The 22,500-nt window shown below is 41.7% G+C and overlaps 1 protein-coding gene across 3 annotated transcripts in view; it reads right to left on the minus strand.

Annotated features, from left to right (window-relative positions):
• smpd3 (sphingomyelin phosphodiesterase 3) overlaps positions 1–22,500 on the minus strand; it is a 49,307-nt gene that overhangs the window by 10,691 nt on the left and 16,116 nt on the right. The window contains exons 1-4 of one of the 3 annotated variants that reach the window (XM_060885732.1): positions 19,098–19,186; positions 15,376–17,156; positions 4,148–4,223; positions 1,332–1,493 (exon numbers count right to left, since the gene is read on the minus strand). In XM_060885732.1, the coding sequence (XP_060741715.1) occupies positions 1,332–1,493; positions 4,148–4,223; positions 15,376–16,785 (1,648 nt within the window). In that variant the 5' untranslated portion in view covers positions 16,786–17,156; positions 19,098–19,186. Of the gene's footprint in view, positions 1–1,331; positions 1,494–4,147; positions 4,224–15,375; positions 17,157–17,642; positions 17,816–19,097; positions 19,187–22,500 lie in introns of those variants that run through there. The other 2 variants (XM_060885731.1, XM_060885733.1) reach the window with 2 other exon arrangements.

A 22,500-nucleotide genomic window follows, 5' to 3' on the forward strand; every position in this document is an offset into this window, starting at 1 on the left:
GTACACAGGGTTTAGTCCGCGTTGCAGTGGATTGTCTTGCGCTAATTTCCTGTCCTCAGACGAGCACCAGAACTAGTGGGGGTCAAGATTTTTTTTTCTTTGAGCCCAGTGTTGTGAAGACATTTACCTCAGAAGACATGTCGATTCGTTGCGACTCTTCTTGAGGAGAAATATGCCGCGAAGCTCTCCCACGGAGTGAGGAAGAGGTGGACAGTTGAAGTGTCCAATGGAGTTATGAGATTTGCGCTCAAGCTATTTTCAAGACATTAGATTGGTTAATAAGTTGTAAAAATAACAGACCCACGTGGGGACTGAACAATAGCATCGATATGTGAAAAAATATGAAATTGACCAAATTTGGACATACGAGGTTTCCGCCCGACAGCGACGATATGCTACAATAATCCTCTTCACTTGATTCTCTTTTTCTGTCCATCTTAAAGCTTGTCCAGTGTAAAAAGCGCTACACGTGAGGACGTGATGGTCCTGCTGTCAAGGCGCTGGGTTCCTAATCGGAAGGTCGGGGTTCAAGCCCACAAGCTGCTGAGACATCTACGTTGGGTCCATGAGCAAGGCCCTTAACCTCACCTGCTCCAGGGGTGCCGCACGATGGCTTCCCCTGCACTCTGACCACAGGCTCATAATAACCTGGGATGTGCGAAAACCCATAGGGCAGTGGTGACTCAACCGGTTGTTGATCGGAGGATCGGGGTTCAAGGCCCAGCACAGCCAAGTTGCCACTGCTGGACCCTTAAGCAAGGCCCTCAACCCTCCCTGCTCCAGGGGCGCTGTATCATAGCTGCCCCTGCACTCTGACCCCAACCTCCTCAGTTTGGGTATGTGAAGAAAAGAATTCCACTGTGCTGTAATGTATATGTGGTGATAATAAAGGCTTCTATGCCCCGTTCTATTCTATTCTATTCAAATAAAATTAGTTTGCTGTCATTTTTTTGGGGGTCCAAGCTCTGAAGGTGAGTTTTGGGTTTTTAATGCTGAAACCGTACTGACACTGTTCAGGATTTTAGGGGGCCAAGCACTGAGACCATACAGAGAACATTCTAGAAACCTACTGCTTATTTTACCTGTTATTTTGTATGAGTAATGTTTTACTGCCTGCTTGGTTTAAAGTTTTTTGTCACTTGAATTTTTTCCCACAACTTCTTGTCTGGGGCTTCTGTAACATTTCCGTAACATGTTACAGAAGTTTCTGTACATGTTTCTGTAACATGTTGTAGCTGGAGAAATCTCTGCTGGCCATTTAGATCTGTTCCTTAAAATTGTAATCAGTTTACTAGATATATGATGGACATATTTTCCAGCAGTGAACTTACCCGAGGAGCAGTTATCGAAGTTAAGGTCTCCGAGGATGACGTCGAAGGCGACCTGGTCCTCCATACCTTTCTCCTGACCTGCAGATTGAGACGTGACCCTCCTAAACTCAGTGCCCCACTGCAGGAGCAGATCCAACTGCTCACAGCGCACCGACGCGTCGCCTGGACGAGAGAGACAATGAATGTAACAGCGGAGATTACATTAACAATTAACAAACTCTTAATGACAGCTACTTTACAGGCAGACTGCTAAAGTTCACTCAACACTGCCCCCTGGTGGAACCCTGGGAATCTTCTAAATATTCATACTCTATACATACACCCACTGCTAGAAGAGAAGGGAAGGGAATGGAAGAGAAGAGAAGAGATGGGAAGGTAACAGGAAAGAAAGGAGTGGGAGGGGAAGTAACAAGGAAATAAAATGGAAAGGAATGAGGAAATAAAAAGGAAAGGAAAGGAAAGGAAAGGAGTGAGGAAATAAAAAGGAAAGGAAAGGAAAGGAAAGGAAAGGAAAGGAAAGGAAAGGAAAGGAAAGAGGAAATAAAAGGAAAGGAGTGAAGAAATAAAAAGGAAAGGAAAGGAAAAGAAAAGAACGTAAAGGAAATAGGAAAGGAAAGGAGTGAGGGAATAAAAAGGAAAGGAAAGGAAAGGAAAGGAAAGGAAAGGAAAGGAAAGGAAAGCTTATGAAAGGTAAACAAAATAAATGGAGAGGGAGTAAATGCACAAATTCAGGCTCTTATTCAAAAACAAGACTAAAAGAAACTCACAAGGGAGAGAGTGTGAATGTGTATATAGGAATGAAAGGTGCAGCGTTCCCTGAGCTTCTCAAAGCACACATTTCTAAGAGCTTCTGTGTGTGTGTGTTTGTGTGTGTGTGTGAGTGTGTGTGTTTGTGTGTGTGTGTGTGTGAGTGTGTGTGTGTTTGTGTGTGTTTGTGTGTGTGTGTTTGTGTGTGTGTGTGTTTGTGTGCGTGTGTTTGTGTGTGTGTGTGTGTGTGTGTGTGTGTGTGTGTGTGTGTGTGCGTGGGGGATGTTGTGTATCTCTGAGCATTAAGGTGAAATCAGGCTGTATTTAAAGACAGAAAGCCTGTGAGTCACGGCTGTGGTGTGAGCTGAGACTGTACACAGACGATTAAAGAGCGACACACAGCCTCCTCTGCGCTGTCACAACCTCAGATCTGCTTTATATAACACTAACGTTCATCAATTCAGGACATGAGTTTGAGTTTCTCTACATCACTGACAGCACAGACTGGACTTTATTATAGTTACATTATTACATAGAGATATTATTATAATTCCTTTGTGCCCTCTGTGTGTGTGAATTAGTGAAGAGGGCGTGGCCTCTCAGCTGTCAGTCACAGTAAAAAAAGGCATGGTCTCTGTCGGTCAGTCACAGTGAAGAAGGTGTGGCCTCTGTGCCTGTCAGTCACAATGAAGAAGGCGTGGCCTCTAAGCTGTCAGTTACAGTGAAATAGGCGTGGCCTCTGTACCTGCCAGTCACAGTGAAGAAGGCGTAACCTTTGTGCCTGTCAGTCACAATGAAGCGAGCGTGGCCTCTAAGCTGTCAGTCACATTGAAGTAGGCGTGGCCTCTGTACCTGCTAGTCACAGTGAAAAAGGCATGGCCTATGTGTCTGTCAGTCTCAGTGAAGAAGGCGTGGCCTCTGAACTGTCAGTCACAGTGAAGAAGGCATGGCCTCTGAGCTGTCAGTCACAGTGAAGAAGGCGTGGCCTCTGTATCTGTCAGTCACAGTGAAGAAGGCGTGTCCTCTAAGCTGTCAGTCACAGTGAAGAAGGAGTGTCCTCTGTACCTGTCAGTCACAGTGAAGAAGGCATGGCTTCCGTACCTGTCAGTCAAAGTGAAGAAGGCGTGTCCTCTGAGCTGTCAGTCACAGTGAAGAAGGCGTGTCCTCTAAGCTGTCAGTCACAGTGAAGAAGGCCTGGCCTATGAGCCTTATAAAAGCTTTCCTGATTGATTGCCAGTCTAAATGAAAAAGGTGTGGCTTACTTGTCAATTACAGTAAAGGAGGTGTGGCCTTTCTACCTTTTTGTCGCACTGAAATGAGGCCTCTAAAGAAGATATGGTCTCTTTACATGTCAGTCACAGTAAAGGAGGTGTGGCCTCTCAGCAAATCACAAAAAAAGTCATGGCCTTACTACATGTCAGTCAAAAAGGTGTGACCTTTCTACTTATCAATACCAGGCAGGAGGCGTGGCTGCCAACCTGTCAGTCACAACAAAGAAGGCGTGGCCTCTGACTTGTCAGTTAAATTGTAGTAGGCATTTTCTCTTTGTGTCTGGCATGATGAAGAAGGACACACACACACACACGAAGGTTGCAGGACTACAACAGTGTTTTATTACAGAGTAAAAATCTAACTCCAGCTGATAAAGCTGAGTGCGCTGTAATTAGCATCGCTAGCAGACGTGAGTGTGTGAAGCTCCAGGAATAGCAGGGAGCTCTGTCTTCCCTACGTCCACAGCCTTTAAATAGCAGCACTGACGCTGAACTCGGTCACAACCCATTGCCATGGTTACGCACCACTGCATATGTGTGTGTATGTAAGTGTGTGAGAGAGAGAGAGAGAATGTGTGGGTGGTTGGAGGGGCTGTGATCATTAATCTGTGCAGAAAGAGTTAGATGTGTGTGTGTGTGGGTTTCAGTACTGTGACTGAGTCGGAGAGGTGTTCTGTGTGTGTAGGTGCGTTTCTGATCCAAGCACACACACACACACACAAAAGAAATACGTGTAATTTCCCTTTTAGTGCTTAAAGTGTGTGTTTGGTGTGTATGTGTGTATCCATAGTCGCTCACCTTCTATAGCATGAAGGTGAGTGCAGGTGATGTATCCCACAATCCTCTGCTCCTGATGCGAGGTGCCCACCTGGACCTGCAGAGACACAGGGACGTTGTTGATCTGCGTGATGTTACGTTAAATTCAATTCAGACATGCTGCGTGTCTTTGGAGCTACAGGATCTTCACCCTGAGACACCTGACAGGTCTGAGTGATATTACAGACTCTTACTGATACAGAAAGTGTATAAAGATGAATATAATCAAATTCTTCCAAAAGAATAAACTCTATTTAATCTTAAACATTTTTTAAAAGTATGCAGGAAGATGTGGAACGAGACACCTTAAAGGTGGGGTCTCCGTCGCTTGAGAAAAGCTTCAGAAAACTGAATCGGGACGACAAACAAAACAAATACAAAACAAACGTGTAGCCAATGAGAAAAAGGGGCGTGTCTTGTCAATATGGGCGGAGAGAGTGTTCAGTGCGCATGTGTGACATTAGCAGAAAGCGATTTTAACATTGACATGGAGGATAAAAACAAAGAAAGAAAGTGAAGAAAGACTTACGATAAGGTAAGAAGTAGGACGTGTTAATATAGGATCAGCTTTCCAGCGCTGGAGAGAACTGAAGGAGCAGGAAGTTGGTCACATATTCACAGATTGGAGTTTCCTGAGTCAATAACTCCTGAGCTAAACACTGTTACTACACAAATAACACCTCTTTTCTATCGTAGTAATGTAGAGACGCAGCTACAACCGTGTTTTGTGTAGTAACAGTGTTTAGCTCAGGAGTTATTGACTCGGGAAACTCCAATCTGTGAATATGTGACCAACTTTACTTAAGACGCCGAGGCGCTTTTTTCCTTCTCGATAGGTGAGTAACGTTGGTTTTACTTTGTTACACAGAACTAATATATGTCTTTGTCCTTTACATGATTATGCTTGTGTGTCATTTTTGCTTGTTTGTTTATCTGCAATCGTATTGTTCTTCCCTTCAGCTATGATAAAGACACATTTCTTTCTATTAGTTGCCTGGGTTACATATGTATGTGTGGGCGGAGCTATCAATACAGGGGTGGGACCCATCTGGGTTAGGGGCATGTTTGTTTTGGTGATTTTAAATGTTGACATTGGCTTTCAAACAACGGAGACTCCACCTTTAACTTTCTAGAAAGAATTGAATTAGAGACATACAGTACTCGTTTATTACGAGATGAATCACAGAAGTGACTGTGAATAAAGAATATCTCCAAAACATACACATGTAGTCATTTCTTTCCCAGATATTGTATCACAGCATTGTTTCATCCTGGCCACGTTAAAAACTTAAAAGTAATCCCTGTGTAATAAGCTCAAAAATGATGGTGCATTCAAGTCATGTCTTATGTATGAGTTCAACATGAAGTCGGAATTATGAGAGGGAGTTTTCAATACACACCTGATGCACATTATTTGTTCTTCATTTAAAACCTTGGTGTCATTTTTGAAGTTGATTAAGAGAAACTCCGTCTCGCTCTGACCGAAATGACTCGAACACACCTGACGTCGTAATTACGCCTTCCCAGTTTGAACACACAGATGAGAGCATTTGTATATGAGACGCTAACTGGAGTGTAGATTACTCTCTCTATATATAAGTGTGATTTAAATACTAACGGATTCAGTGTTGATCTTGTTCAGCAACTACGTGCACTTTAGAATATATAGCTCTCTCTCTCTCTCTCTCTCTCTCTCTCTCTCTATTATATATATTCTAGTGTTATAAATCCCCTGATTCATATTTCCAAACAAAAACAGGCTACCAAGCTAGCCATGTTAGCTATCTAAATGAATGTTAGTATACATTACACAATGCTAACCAGATTTAAAGTATATTTAATTTCAAGATACATTCTACATGTTTTATTAAATGACAACAGGACAAAAATGTAAGCTATGTTTAATTAAATAAATCTCATTTGAACAACAAAAAAACGAGTCAGCGTACAGCTAGTTAATGTTACAGCTAGCTAACTAAATGTCACAAGCATAAAAGCTAATACTGTAGCTTAGCCTCCATCTGTAACTTCTACAACATAACCTCTAAGAGATGAATTTTAAGGACTGGGGAATAAATGTCATTTATTTTACTCTTGATTAAAAGTGTTTTGTGATATTTCATTGTTTAATCTGATCAAATTTTCCCTTTGGCAAACCCATGCCTGTGGTTTCATCTCTCTCTCTCTCTCTCTCTCTCTCTCTCTCTCTCTCTCTCTCTCTCAGCCTCTTACTGGTGATTTATGGAGGACTGGCTTAGTGAAGTCTGATGTCATTTGGATCGATGCAGGTTTTCGTTTTTAATGCAGATTAAACAGCAGCGAAGAGACAGATCGTCTCCTGTGTGGCACACACACACACACACACACACACACACACACACACACACACACACAGCCAAACACCCTCCCTGCTTCCTTTCCTCCTCCTCCTGTCGTATTTCAAAGCACAGAGAGCCAGACAGGAATTAAAGCAAGCTTTTTCTGCATCCAATAATAAAATAAAAAAACTCAAAGGTGACTATGTGCTTATGAGTAATTATGAAATAAACAAATATGTACTGTACGTTACCACGAAACCTTCTTACACACAACATCTGAGACTGTGTGTGGTGTGTTTATTCTTTTTTTTTTTTTTTAGTAAGCAGGAAAACGTCCGTTTTTTTTTATTACATTCTTCAAAGAATAAAACATTGGCTGGTTTTAAATGGCGTCGCCTTGTTTATAAAAAAATTGACAGTACATCACAGAGTGAAGTGGAGAATATCCCATTCAGCGTACAGGTCGTACCACATGACTTCACACAACCTGGAAACTAAAACGACAGCCGAGTAACGACATCATAAAGTTTTTGAGTGTGTTTTAAAGTGAGGTGACACAGATTTGGCCTAAAAATTTAATCCAGTGTACTGAATATTAAACTCTTTCTTCCATCTCAGAAATATTGCCAGATTGCGTCCAATGCTGTCGTTTTGTGTTGCTGAGAGACTGTTCGACACTTTTGTGTTTTCCCGTACGGATTACTGTAATGCCGTGTTGTCTGGGGTGTCAAAAGCTACCTTAAACAAATTGCAGGTAGTGCAAAATTCGGCTGCTGGAATTCTAACTAGAACAAAGTTAAGAGATCGTATTACTCCTGTTTTGGAGTCCTTGCACTGGCTTCCTGTTAGGTTTAGGGTTTATTTTAAGATTTTGGTGCTTACATTTACAGCATTTAGCAGACGCCCTTATATCCAGAGCGACTTACATTATCTAATTTTTATACAGCTGAGCAATTGAGGGTTAAGGGCCTTGCTCAGGGGCCCAACAGTGACAGATTGGTGGACCTGGGATCGAACTCACAACCTTCCGATTGGTAGCCCAACACCTTGGTAGCCCAACACCACTAGGCTACCATATGCTTACCTACAAGGCCTTACACGGATTGGCTCCTCAATATCTGACTGAGCTTTTAATTCCCTATATTCCATCTCGCGACATTCGTTCTTCTGAAACTGGTCTTTTAACTGTTCCTTTGACTCGTTTTCGATCGATGGGAGAATTTCTCTTCACTAGCTCCAAAACTTTGGAATTCTTTACCAACTGATATAAGGCAAGTAAAAAAATCTCTTGCCGTTTTAAAAACTCATTTTTTTAGGGTAGCTTTTAATTGACTAATTGTAATTTTACATTGTGCTTATTTTATCGTCTATTCTTGTTGCTTTAATTTTAATCTTTATATTATGTGGTGTATTTTTGTTTGTTTTATTTGCTTTTGTACTGTAAAGCGATTTGAGATGTACTTTTAAAGGCACTATAATAAAATAGCAAAATAATAGCAAAATAAAGGTTATTATTATTATTATATTATTAAACTCCGGACAAGAACTAAATGTAGTCTAGTGAGTCTGACGCTTGGATGCAGAGTAACTGTAGAGTGCAGATGAATTATAAGTACTAAGACAAGTGAATTAAATCGATCAGTCGTAAGAAAGATCTCCTTTAACTCACATGGTTTGGTGCCAAAGCAAAAAGCCTGGATGCTTAATTAATGCGGATGGATAAAATGCAGGCGGCACAGTTTATAAAGGCGGAGCTAGGAAATGTAAACGATCCTCAGTGGTGATTCGTAAATTTAATTCCATTATGGAATTGAGTTAATCCACTGCCACGGTGCAGCTTGTCTCACTCTGGCTCTGACTCTCTGTGTGTGTGTGTGTGTGTGTGTGTGTGTGTGTGTGTGTGTCCTGCAGTGTGAAATGAATATTTCAGGTACTTATGCATGCTTGGCTGGAAGTGTGTACCACCGCTGAGCTCAGAGACTTCACAGAGAGTCCGCAAACGTAGGGGCTGAAATGAGGAAACAGTTTACATCTGCGTTCATCGTTATAAGTATCAAAGCTCATGAGCTGGAAACTTTAGGTCTGGTTCGAAGATTTCATCAGCATTATGTTCACAAACAAACAGCGTGACTCTACAAACCAACAGGGATAATACACACACAGTTCACACACTTTGCATCCTTGACCAGTAGCATGAGGGGTTTGGATGCACTGGATTCTAAAGAGACATTAAGTTTTTATTTATTTCTGATTTTTTTTATATTGTATAACGATCTCCAAGAAACAATTAAGATACGATGGCACCGATCCCGTATCTATGGGGCTGTAACCGTGCTGGGCTGTAACCGTGCATCGTACATAAACATGTCTGATGGGATATCGAATCCTGTACATTTTGGAACTTGGAACTCTCTCATCATTATAATGTAACTTTTATGTACAAGCTTTGGGAAAATGAATGAAATAAGTGTCCTTGAAAATAAGAAATAACCCATGAATACAACTTAATAGACTTTTAAACACACGTTGGAGAGATGAGTTTTATTCTGTATAACTGTGGTTAGAGACTAAAGCCTACAAGGAGAGCAATAAGGATGGAGTGTGTATTAAAGTGCTGTAGGTTTGTAGAATAAACACACACATTGGCCCGAGGGGCATCAATACTTTTGTGCAGAGCAACAGATGGCCTGCAGTCAGTAACTGAACACCTACCTAGTGACCTAATATGGTGGCCCTGGAAACACTGTGTATACACACACACACACACACACACACACACACACACACACACACACACACACACACACACACACAGAGCAAGACACATATTTCAAACATTAAGCGACACTTAGACAGGCACTCAAACACCCACATACACTTACACATACAGTAACAGACTAAGGCACCAAGTGGAGACAGATACAAACTGGGACACGCACACACACACACACACACACACACAATTACTGAAAAGTAAGAGAGAATCAGAGACATGGTGAATAACACACACTTCTACCACAAATTTTAAGTGAGATTTTGACACAGAATGACACACACGGTTCAAACACCAAGTGACACTTGGCCATTCACACACACCTACACACACTTACACAACAGTCTAAGGAGAAGACAATCTTGTCTCTCTCTCTCTCTCTCTCCTCACACACACACACACACACACACAGATGCTGACTGCGTTCTGATTTAGACCTCAGACAGCTTTTAAATAATAATAAGGAGTATGAGTGTGTTCTCAGGAAGGCTGGAACTGGAGAGCTGCTGCGTCCTATGGGAAACGAGTTTAATTAATATTCTGCCTCTCATCATCCTTTCCTCACTCCATCTCTCCTGCCTCTTTCCTTCACCGTGTTTATCAGTGCTGCCTGCCGGTCGTATTCATTTATCACATCTTGACAAATTAAAGGAAAAACCAATATGCACTAATAAGGTGTCAGGAAACACGGACTACCAAAACAGCTTCAGTACAGTCATGAGTCATGAGCATTACAAAGCTTGTGTGTGTGTGTGTGTGTGTATTACTCCAGATAACATTTTCCAATCCTCTGTCCATCAGCATGAAGAGAAGCCCAAACTCTACACTGCTGTTACATTTAAACACACATTGTAATACAACATATTCAGTAAATGTCTGAAATTTTGTTTATGAATTTTTTTATTTTTTTTAAACACAGCTTGCCTCATGATACCTCAGGCAACCTGACTTAGGTCCAGATATAATCTCAATTATTCATGCTGCATAGTCCACAGACACCACATGACCCTGTAGATGATTTATATACAAAACTACACACTAACTAGGTATCAAATCTCACGTTAAGGACAGAGTCGTATTAGTAAACGAGTCCCACTGAGAGATCTTCAGAGACTGATCACGCCCTTGCTTTATTATGTAGCCAATAAAACATTAGGTATTGTGGTGTTTGATTAAAATAGTGCGTCTGTTTTCAGTTTTGTTTTAGCAGCTAGAAAGAGTCATTTCTTTATTTTCTTAATTACTCAGACAAAAAAAGGGGGTTTTATGTTTCAGAGAAACTAAAAAGTTCTAGTAAACGTCTCTGTCAGCTTTACCTCTGACTTCACAACATCAATATTTACACAATTTCTTTTAATTCAGGAAGGAGAACACATTAGAAGGAGAATTATAATGTGATATGAAGCTGCGCTACGTTCAGAGCTGCTGTTCTAGGAAATGAATCGACTCGTTCTGTTCAATCACAGTCCAGGATTCAACAGTTTGGACAGCGACACACACACAACTTCTACACACACACAAGTGGACCTGGTAAAGTGCAAAAACAAAACCTGAAGATTTGACGATGTTTATCTGTGTGTATGTGTGCGTGTGTGTGTGTGTGTGTATGTGTGTGTGGTGTGTGATTGTGTGTGTGTGTGCATGCTGTATCTGTGTGTGATGTGTGCATGTGTGTGTATGTGTGTGTGCATGTGTGTGCGTATGTGTGTGTGCGCACGCTGGGTGTGTCTGGTGTGTGATTGTGTGTGTATGTGTGTGTGGTGTGTGCATGTGTGTGTATATGTGTGTGCATGTGTGTGCGTATGTGTGTGTGCGCACGCTGGGTGTGTGTGGTGTGTGATTGTGTGTGTATGTGTGTGTATATGTGTGTGCATGTGTGTGCGTTTGTGTGTGTGCGCGCACGCTGGGTGTGTGTGTGGTGTGATTGTGTGTGTGTGTGTGTGTGTGTGTGTGCATGCTGTATCTGTGTGTGGTGTGTGCATGTGTGTGTATGTGTGTGTGCATGTGTGTGTATGTGTGTGTGCATGTGTGTGCGTATGTGTGTGTGCGCGCACGCTGGGTGTGTGTGTATGTGTGTGGTGTGTGATTGTGTGTGTGTGGTGTCTGTGTATGTGTGTGTGCATGTGTGTGCGTATGTGTGTGTGTGCGCGCACGCTGGGTGTGTGGTGTGTGATTGGGTGTGTGTGTGTGTGTGTGTGTGTGTATATGTGTGTGTTTGAGAGAGAGAGAGAGAGAGAGAGAGAGAGAGAGAGAGAGACGACAGTAAGTGCCGTTTGCTAAGCAACAGCATGCCAGAGGCTGATAGTGGTTGACAGCACACCCAGCACACACACACACACACACACGCACACCCAGCACACACACAAACACACACACACACAGACAGCAGTTAGCAGGCTTGTGTGGCAGGCACTGACAACAGAATTGGAGTTCAGTCAGGGACTCAGGTGATAAACATGAGCACTACTGCACTTTACTCTCTCTCTTTCTCTCTCTCTCTCCCTCTCTCTCTCTCTCTCTCTCTCTCTCTCTCTCTCTCTAAAGTGCTAACCATTCATGACCTATTACTACACTCTCCACATGAAAAATCCCTCTGCAATGAAAAACTCGGCTTCACTCGGCTCCACGTTAGAACGACTCAAAGCTCAAAATAATAATAGAAACCAACATCAATTCCACAGTCAGAAGGAACAAAAGATCAGAACAGAGGAGTCCGTCTCTCTTTACGAATTACGCATGAGAGACTTCAAAAAGACGCTCTGCTCTACAAAGCCACCGTTATAAATTATTCAGCGTGTGTACTCACAGAGCTCGCATCCAGAGTCGAGCCTGACCAATGGCTGCTCTGAACCGCTCAAAATTACCCTTTGGGACGGAGGCAGTTTTGGGTGTGTAACTATAAAAGTGTCCTAGCTTGGCAGTGTTTTTGGGCAGCCTCATTTTCATGCTCCTGAGATTTACATTTTATTAGAAGCTAAAATCCGTTATTTTTGTCACATCTACATTACAGCACATTAAAATTCTTTCTTTATGTATCCCAACTTTAGAGATCAGTGCAGGGTTCAGCCATGATACAGCACCACTGGAGCAGTGAGGGTTAAGGGCCTTGTTCAAGGGCCCTACCGTGGCAGCTTGGCAGTGCTGGGCCACTTTAACCACTTGACCATTTAACCATTGCACCCAAAAAATTCACAGTACGACGTACAGTGACATGCTTTTTTGACTTGTTTGTGACATAAAAACAGAATTTAGATTACAAATAGATTGTACCTATTCAGCCAGGATGTATATATATATATATATATATATATATATATATATATATATATATATATATATATACAGTATATATATATGAATATATATATATATATACAGTATATATATGAATATATATATCGTCGCTTTCGGGTGGAAACCTTGTATGTATAAATTTGGTCAATTTCATATTTTTTCACATATCGATGCTATTGGTCAGTCCCCACGTGGGTCTGTAATTTTTACAAGTTATTAACCAATCTAAAGTCTTGAAAATAGCTTGAGCGCAAATCTCATAACTCCATTGGACACTTCAACTGTCCACCTCTTCCTCACTCCGCAGGAGAGCTTCACGGCATATTTCTCCTCAAGAAGAGTCGCAACGAATCAACACGTCTTCTGAGGTAAATGTCTTCAAAACACTGGGCTCAAAGAAAAAAAATCTTGACCCCCCGCTAGTTCTGGTGCTCATCTGAGGACGGGAATTTAGCGCAAGACAATCGCTAAACAAAGAGCGGACTAAACCCTGTGCACTGCAGATAAGGTACGCGTTTTTTTAATTTCCTGAAAAATAACGGTTTTGGAGATACGAGGATTCCGTCTGACAGTGACGATATACAGTATATATATATGAATATAAATCGTTTGCAGAAATTAAGATATAATTTCAAATGAAGGTAAAATTGATTGCATATTCCACAGTAATTCATAATTTCCCAGAAAAATAAGACTTCCAGTTTAATTGGGATGAGGAATTTTTTTCAGCTTTAAATAATATAATAAGGGTGAACGGTGGCTTAGTGGTTAGCACGTTCGCCTCACACCTCCAGGGTTGGGGGTTCGATTCCCACCTCCACCTTGTGTGTGTGGAGTTTGCATGTTCTCCCCGTGCCTCGGGGGTTTCCTCCGGGTACTCCGGTTTCCTCCCCCGGTCCAAAGACATGCATGGTAGGTTGACTGGCATCTCTGGAAAATTGTCCGTAGTGTGTGATTGCGTGAGTGAATGAGAGTGTGTGTGTGTGTGTGTGCCCTGTGATGGGTTGGCACTCCGTCCAGGGTGTATCCTGCCTTGATGCCCGATGATGCCTGAGATAGGCACAGGCTCCCCGTGACCCGAGGTAGTTCGGATAAGCGGTAGAAGATGAATGAATGAATGAAATAATATAATAATAATAATTTTCACTCTGACTTTTATTGTATTATAAAAATGTTTGGAGAAATATTCTCTTCTCGCCTTCTCAGTCCATCATTTTTTTCTCACTTCAGCGCTGAGTTGTGTTTGTCAAAGTGATGGGAGATTAAAATCCTGTCATGTTACATGGAATTGTAATATTTTTCCTGTCAAAAATTTTTATGGGCCAGAAAATGGCCCAAAAAGTTAACAGGCTAAGTTGCTAATATATCACAGGCTATTGCTATTTCTATTGCTAGCTGGCATTTTACACCATTTTAAACAAAATGTTTATTGTTTATTTTTTTAGTGGATTAATGCCACATTTACATAATGTAGGAGAGTTTGAGAAGATAGAGAACCATCAAGTTCAAGTAAACTTGAACATGTCAAAGAATCTCACTTAGTGTATATATCATTAGCATATAGTTGTGTTTAGGTCAAATACGAATCTCTCCCTGTTAGATTTTAAAATGTTATCTCCTAGTAGTTGAATCAGTGGGCAGAAATCAGAGCTGTCAAATAGCTCCAAGAATTTTGACTTATAATTATATATATATTCACCACAAGATGTAGCTAGTCTATGATACTCAAACGGATTATTTATATAATTCCCAAGATTTACTTTATTACAATATATTAGCCTCTTTGCTGTTTTATAGTGTATTGGTTCAATGTACAGGTTTACTTTCAGATAAAAGTATGCACATGTTGTTTCAATTGAACTCAAAACCCTGTTATGCTCCTCCAGAATTGAACATTTTTATTATATTTGATCTACTAGTAAAATGTAACTACAATCAGTAAAAGTCTTAACGTTTTTTTTAACAGTTCCACTAGAGGGCACTGCAGCATCCTCGACGTCGTGATTACACGTAAATGACTTTGTCTATGCTAATGACGTGATGACAAAGCAATGTCCCTTGAACTTAAAAACATCTGCTAAAAAACTGCTTACACTCGAATGCATGTTGCCTGCAAGCAAGGGACCAGCAAACCAGCAAAAAGTTGCACAAGACCTGCTTTAACAGCAAGATTTCTTCTTTACAGTCAAGCTTGTGAAGTCAAACCAACAGAAAGCAACACGGTCTTCAAAATTTCTTTTGTTTCAAATGGAAACATTTTTAGATTGGTTAAGACCATTTGGTGTTTTTTTTAAACAGAAGCAATTTAATTATAAAGCAATAAAGCAGTAACCTTTAAACATACAGAATGAAAATTAAAAATGAAATAAAATCACAGTTCAACTCTAGCTGATTGAGTTTATCTCTGAAGGCTACTGTGTCACTTGAATCCTCACATTTGCATAGGTTTGCATACGATTTAAAACAGAAAGCCAGGAAGTGGCTGCAAGAACAGAGCGCAACTGCTATTGATGTGTGCAGCAAACCAGGTTGACCACAGAAAGCCAAATACACCCCTGAAGAGACAGTGCAAAGACCACCACAAAAGATTGTCTCCTGATAGTCAAGCAAAATCAAACTTTTGTAAGTTTTTGAAGCGAAGACGTCCTGGTCAATTACAGAAATATGCCTAATGTAATGTACTGTATATGCAGGTAGTTCAAATCCACAAGGGAGCAATTAATGTAAACTTAAGAACAGAACTAACCTAAAATGAACCTTTCTGTACACTCCACTTGATTTAATTACTTTACATGACTTCAAATGTACATAAAGAGCTCCCTTACCTTGGCATAGAGCACACCTTTGGAAGCGAGGGCATCCTCTGCACGGCCGTTAGGGTAACACTCGTAATGTGCATCTAGGATGGGGTAGCGACTGGCCAAGAGAAGACCACTGTTTAGGAACTTGAATCTTGAGCAGCAACCCTTCCAGCCGTAGCGTCCGACGTCACTCAGGATGTACGGGAAATATCGGTGCAGCTGCCCGCAGAGCCGTTCCGTTGCCCGTCTGTCAAACACTTCCTGCAGGCACAGGAAATCCAAATTGGCAGGAAAAAAGGCTGAGATCTCATGGTCAAATCCATCGTCCCCGTGCCGACGCTTGCGGCCTACGGGCCTTTTGAAGAGAGAGGTACGGTGCTGTGAGAGTGTATTGTTGGATGGGATTCCTCCATCTGTGGCACCATGGAAACGGGTCAAGGACTCGCGGGAGGCAGTGCGACTGTGCATACTGCCTATGTCTCCCTCACTGGGTCGATGATTTTGGTCTTCAGCCTCAGAAGGCTCAGGGTCAGGCGATGTGATACTGATTTGGACCCCAGATGGATGCAAGGGACAATCCTCTGAGTTTGTGACCACTGTGGTGGAGTGGACTGGACAATCACTGGATGCCTGCATATCTGCCAGTTGGTGGATCGGACAATCTGAAGATGCTTCTTCCCCATTTGAGTGCAATGGACATTCAGGAACACTTTGCTCGTTATGAACGGGACAGTCCGTATTCGTTCCACCAGATGAATGCACAGGACACTCTGCAGCAGGATCACTGTCACCATCACTTACTGTTGTTGGTTCTGGACGGTGGTCTAGTGAGGATGTTCTTCGGAAGCCTTGGGTGGCCACGCTGCAGAAGGATACAGCACTAATTGAGGTGTTTGTTGGAGAATCAATGTAGATCTTGATCTGTGGTCGACTCGCACCATTACGGATGCGCTTGCCCACTTCTCGGGCCCTGCGCTGTGTGTCTGCCAAGTTGTTAAAGCGAGCCAGCGAATCCGGCAGAAGGCACACGTTGGCACTGCCGAAGCAAAAACTGCGACCCTGTGGGCGCCATTCACTTATTCCTGCCCCAGATCCCGCAACGGTACCATGTTCAGCCCGGTTTGTGTCTGGTTTGCGGTATGAATAGATATACGGGTGACGGGACGCCTGCAGAGGTGCCCAGACCAGGAATCCCAGCAGTGCAAATGGTAGTGAGGCCAGGAGCAGTACTAGGTACAGTGGTGTTGAAATTAACATTCCAAGGGCCAGGAAGGAGCAGGGGTCCTGTGAGCGCCTACGCTTTTCAAGTGATGTGGCTACACATGAAGCAAGGAGCCTGTCTAACATCCAGTAACAGGGGAAAACCAGGGCCCAAGACAGGTTGCTGAGAAAGCTTAGATAGGCACTTGGGTAGGGGGATGTTTGCAGAACCATTTTTACTTGGCAGTCTGGTTCAGTAATTTAATTTAGAAAAAGAAATAAAACATAAATCAACCTTAAAAAGGAACTAGAAAGCTAACCCACAACAGTTATAAGCTGGAAAATCTTCTACATGGTTCCGTTGTTATGGCCTGCTGAAATAATAAAGTCTCTCCAGGCTCGAGGCTTTAGATATGCCGTTTTTCCCTCCCCAGTGATGCTGCCTGGTGGAGGACTGAAATTCTACAACCTTTTAAAGCATCTGAACATCCTGACAACGCAGTCGGTCCTGGGTTTAATAGTATCCAACACTTCTCATTCGCAGAGGGGGTTGTTAAATCGTGGCACCACCGCTGTCATCTTTTTCATTGTCATTATTGCCGAACCTGCAGGTAACCAAGAAGGAAAGCGGAGAAAGGGATTTGGATGAAAGCTGAGGAGAATGTGCAATCAGAAAAAAACAGGAACTAGAAATCAGAACAAATCCCGATGAATAATGAATAATATTAACAACACATGGAGCGCAGGGAATCAGACAGATCTGGAACTTACACACTTTAACAAAGGTTATTCGCTGATTTCCGTGTGCGTGTGTGTGTGTGTGCTCATGTGTGTTCGTGCACATGGGGGTTGATTTAGGTGTATGAGCCTAACTTTTTAGAAATTAATTAAATCTGTATCACACATTTGTATATTAAAATAAAGGAACATGTATGAAGAAAACATTCCTCATATCCTGTTTGATATCCCTCTATATCACTTTTAGCCATCAGCAGTCTCAGTGTCTCATCTGCTGACTGAATTGACATTAAAAAAAAGACAAAACTAAGGAGATGTAACAGAAGCTCTAGCGCAGTCTTCCTCATGCCTACCTGCTTTTCGATCTGAAGACTCGTAATTCCCGAAGTGAAATAGCAAATCCATGGTGTTACTTTTTCTTGGTTCTTTATGTCTTCCTAGCCTTCTGTGTCACCTGCCTTCTGTGTGCGTTTTGATTATACGCCTCCGCCCTAGGGGTTTATTGCTTTTTATTGTGTTGTTGACCTTTTTGATGCTTGAATACGACACGTGAATATGACTCTGATGAGCACTAATATATTCGCTACTTGCACGTAGGGTCCCAGCGTTCAAACGGTCTAAACGGGACGAGACGGACACACGGCCGTCCTTCTGACTGTACATAACTACAGTATATACATTTCTGTGCAGTGATGTTCTCTACTATAAGTAAGGAATCAAGGAAGAAAATGACACTTTCTCAGAGTCAACGGTTTGACATGACCTTTGACCTTTTGTAAATATCTGAGCACACGTAATGAAATCAATGGCAGTCTTACAGTTCTGATGGATCTGTGAGCTTCCTGAGATTAGATGCTAGAAAACACCAAAGCTGCTGCTCATCAGTGTGTTCCTCCAGCTCTGTCACCCTGCTGTGCCCAATTCCACCCTTAATTTAACACAGCTGGCTTTCAGGTTTTTTTTGGGGTTTTTTTTGCTGAAAGCTTTCACGTCTTCCAAAACGCTAATGTAGAATATCGGCCGTTTCGATAAATAAAAACGCATGCTTCGAATTAGCTTTTAATTTTAATCAAAGCATCTTGATAGTCAGTATTTAAAGTGCTGTTAGAGATCAGTGAAGCGATTAAATATTGATTCGTCCCTCCGTCCATTAATTCATCTATCCATCCATCCATCAATCTGTGATCGTTCCATCAATCGGCACTCATTCATCCTTAGTACACAATTAACCATTCATTCATTCCATTTATTTCCACCCTTCCTTAATACAGCATCCCTCCATCCATATATCTATCCATCCATCCATCCAATCCTCCATTCTTTCACCAGTAAAGATTCTTCCCTTATTCTTCCAGTATCCATTTATCCATCCACAAGTGATCATTCATTCATTCATCCATCTAATTCTTCACCGGTAAGTCAGTATACTATCTATCTATCTATCTATCTATCTATCTATCTATCTATCTATCTATCTATCTATCCATCCATCCATCCATCCATCCATCCATCCCAACCTTCATTCACCATCTGTTCCAGTTTTATCCATCCATACACTCATCTTTGCCTTAATACTTTCACTAGTGATGTATTTATCATCCATCCATCCATCCATCCATCCATCCATCCATCCATCCATCCATCCATCCATCCATCCATCCATCCATCTCTATCCTCTATACAGATGGAGGGATAAAAGCAAGACAAACAGTGATAGAAAACAACTCCCACAGCAATTAGGAAAGAATAACACTTTCCCACTCAAACACACACAAACACACACACACATGCAGAAGTGCTGTACCCACCATGGCTGTCCCTCTGCTCTGGATGTCTTTGTGTGAGTGTGTGCGCGCATGTGTGTGTTTGCACGCATGTGTGTGTGTGTGTGTTTGTGTGTGCGTCTGTAAGTGACGCTAATTTTGTGCGGAGGCTGATTTTGTTCGATCACACGTGCTTGGCCAAGCAACACAGGAACAGGAAGATAAGAGAACAACACATAGACAAAGGGGTTTTGCAGCTGTGTGGACAGCTCACACACACACACACACACACACACACACACCGAGACACACACATACTGTACATGCACAACATATACTAGCATATACATGTGCACAAAAGGGAAAGGGGTTGAAGATGAGCATGATGAAAACCAGCAACAAGGTCATACAACAACTCTCTCTCTCTCTCTCTCTCTCTCTCTCTCTCTGTCTCTCTCTCTCTGTCTCTCTCTCTCTCTGTCTCTCTTTATCTTTCTATCTCTCTCTCTCTCTCTCTCTCTCTCTCTCTCTCTCTCTCTCGGAATGCATCTCTATCTTTACTTCCTGTGTAAGGCGGCTGTTGACTTCCTATATACCCACAGGTGTTTTGTGCATGTGCATACAGTATGTGTGTGTGTATGTGTGTGTGTGTGTGTGTGTGTGTGTGTGTGTGTGTGTGTGTGTGCGTGAAGCTCGGAGTATAAACATTTTTAATATGTTGCTATGGTGACCTCCTTGCCCATCATTCATTTATGATTTATGATCTTTAATGCAGTAATCAATCTGGCCACACACACACACACACACACACACACACACACACACACACACACACACACACACACACACACACACACACAATGTTTTCATTATGGTTTATAATTTGGGGTTTATGTCATTGGCAGATACTAGCTGTTGGTAATTAAACACACACACACACACACACACACAAACACACACAGTGAAAGTGTGTAATATTAAATAATATGGAATAAGTAATATAACACTATGAGTCATGCTGTTATTAGAAAATAATCCATGAATCAGAGTTCTGTTATTTTTCCAGTGATATATAAACATTTATTTAATAAAGAATGACTTTTACTTTTTTTGGTACGTTTAATGTTGTGGAATTTTATCTATCGTGTTATCTAGTAATTGCAAATAAGCATAAACTCCTCTGTCCTGAAGATGGCAGAAAAGTCCCAGCTTCACCCTGAAGACACTGGAGACTCCTTCCAGAGAGTTCCAGTGAGCACGACATAATACAGATTCTCACATGACTCGTGGTGATTGGCTGCATCAGGGATGGACAAATCCAAGCCTGTTCCTGGATCCCCCATCTGTTCATCCATCCATTTATCCATCCACCTTTCCACCTATTCAACTAGCTGTCCATCCATTTATTCATCCATCTAACTACTATTTTGTCAGTCTGTCCATCCATCCATCCATCCATCCATCCATCCATCCAATGTCCATCCATTTATGCATCATCCATGAATCTGTTCATGTGGCTGTCCATAAATCCATCCATCCATCCATCCATCCATTTACATTTACATCATTTAGCAGACGCCCTTATCCAGAGCGACTTACATTTTTTCATCTCATTTTTATACAACTGAACAACTGAGGGTTAAGGGCCTTGCTCAGGGGCCCAGCAGTGGCAGCCTGGTGGAAGTGGGAATAGAACTCACAACCTTCTGATTGCTAGCCCGGCACCTTAACCACTAGGCTACCACATCCATCCATCCATCCATCCATCCATCCATCCATCCATCCATATATTCATTTAACTGACCTTCCATTCATACCTCCATTTATGTTCTGTTCATCTGGCTGTCCATCCATCCATCCATCCATCCGTCCATTCATTCATTCATTCATTCATCTTCTACCGCTTATCCGAACTACCTCGGGTCACGGGGAGCCTGTGCCTATCTCAGGCGTCATCGGGCATCAAGGCAGGATACACCCTGGACGGAGTCCATCCATTCATCTATCCATACATTCATTTAACTGACCTTCCATTCATACCTCCATTTATGAATCTGTTCATCTGGCTGTCCATCCATCCATCCATCCATCCATCCATCCATCCATCCATCCATCCTCCATCCATCTATCAGTCTATCCATCTACCTATTCAACTAGCTGTCCATCCATTTATTCATCCATGTAACTATCATTCTATCAGTTTGTCCATCCTTCCATCCATCCATCCATCCATCCATCCATCCATCCATCCATGTATTCATCTAACTGTCCATCCATTCATCCATCATGCATGAATCTGTTCATGTGGCTGTTCATCCATTTATTCATCCATCTAAGTACTATTCTGTCAGTCTGTCCATTTATCCATTTATCTATAAATCCATACATTGTTCCATGAATTCATCCACCTATTCAACTAACTATCTATCCATTCATTCATCTATTCTTCTGTCAGTATGTCCATCAAGCAACCGGCCGTCTGTTACAACCACCCACCCATCTACCCATCCATCCATCCATCCATCCATCCATCCATCCATGCAGCTATCTATCTATCTATCTATCTATCTATCTATCTATCTATCTATCTATCTATCTATCTATCTATCTATCTATCTATCTATCTATCTAATATAACGTAATATACACCCTGAGAGGTCAGGAATATTTCCTATGCGTAGTATTTTCTTTTCCACATCTGGGCATTAAGACCTGGAGCCGATGGAACGCACTAATCTGCATCTCAGTGTTTTTAAATACAATGAACAGAACGTATAATCACACTTTTAACAGCACGAGCAGACAGATCAAAACCAGACGCCTTGACTAACCCATTACATGGCGCCTATTTAGGATGCCTAATGAGTGTGACACATATGTAGATGGATTATAACGGTCAGATTCTCAATAATCTTCGGTTTATCTATCAGGCTTTAATACTCCTTCAATTTGGCAACCAGGTCCAGTTCTGAACTGCACTCATCTTCCAAAGGAAAAAAAAAACAAAACACGACTTTCTGTTTGTTTGTTGTTTGGTAACACGGCTGATCTGGAGCTCGTCCTAGCTTCTCTCCGTCTCCGAGACGTTTTTTTTTTTTGCTTTCTGTCTTTCTTCTTTTATTTTTATTAAGCGGTAAAAAAAAAAAAAAAACCCTTCCGAGACCAGTCTCGATTTCTGAGCTGCTGCGAATCAGCGAGATCAAAGTAAATAAGAAAAGAAAACTCATCCGTATTATTATATGAAATGACTTCTTCATGAGCCGTGTTTATAAAACCGCTACGTTTATTTCGTCTCACGCTGCGTTTCTCTCGACGACGCTATATCATATTCGAACCTGAGATTGTATTGAATATATTTATCTGAATATTTATCACGTTTCTAGACACATCTAAACAAATTCTAATCATCTCAAGCTTGAAATGAGTCTATAAACATCTCATCCTTCAT

This window comes from Tachysurus vachellii, chromosome 13, assembly GCF_030014155.1.
Source record: "Tachysurus vachellii isolate PV-2020 chromosome 13, HZAU_Pvac_v1, whole genome shotgun sequence".
Lineage (NCBI taxonomy): Eukaryota > Metazoa > Chordata > Actinopteri > Siluriformes > Bagridae > Tachysurus > Tachysurus vachellii.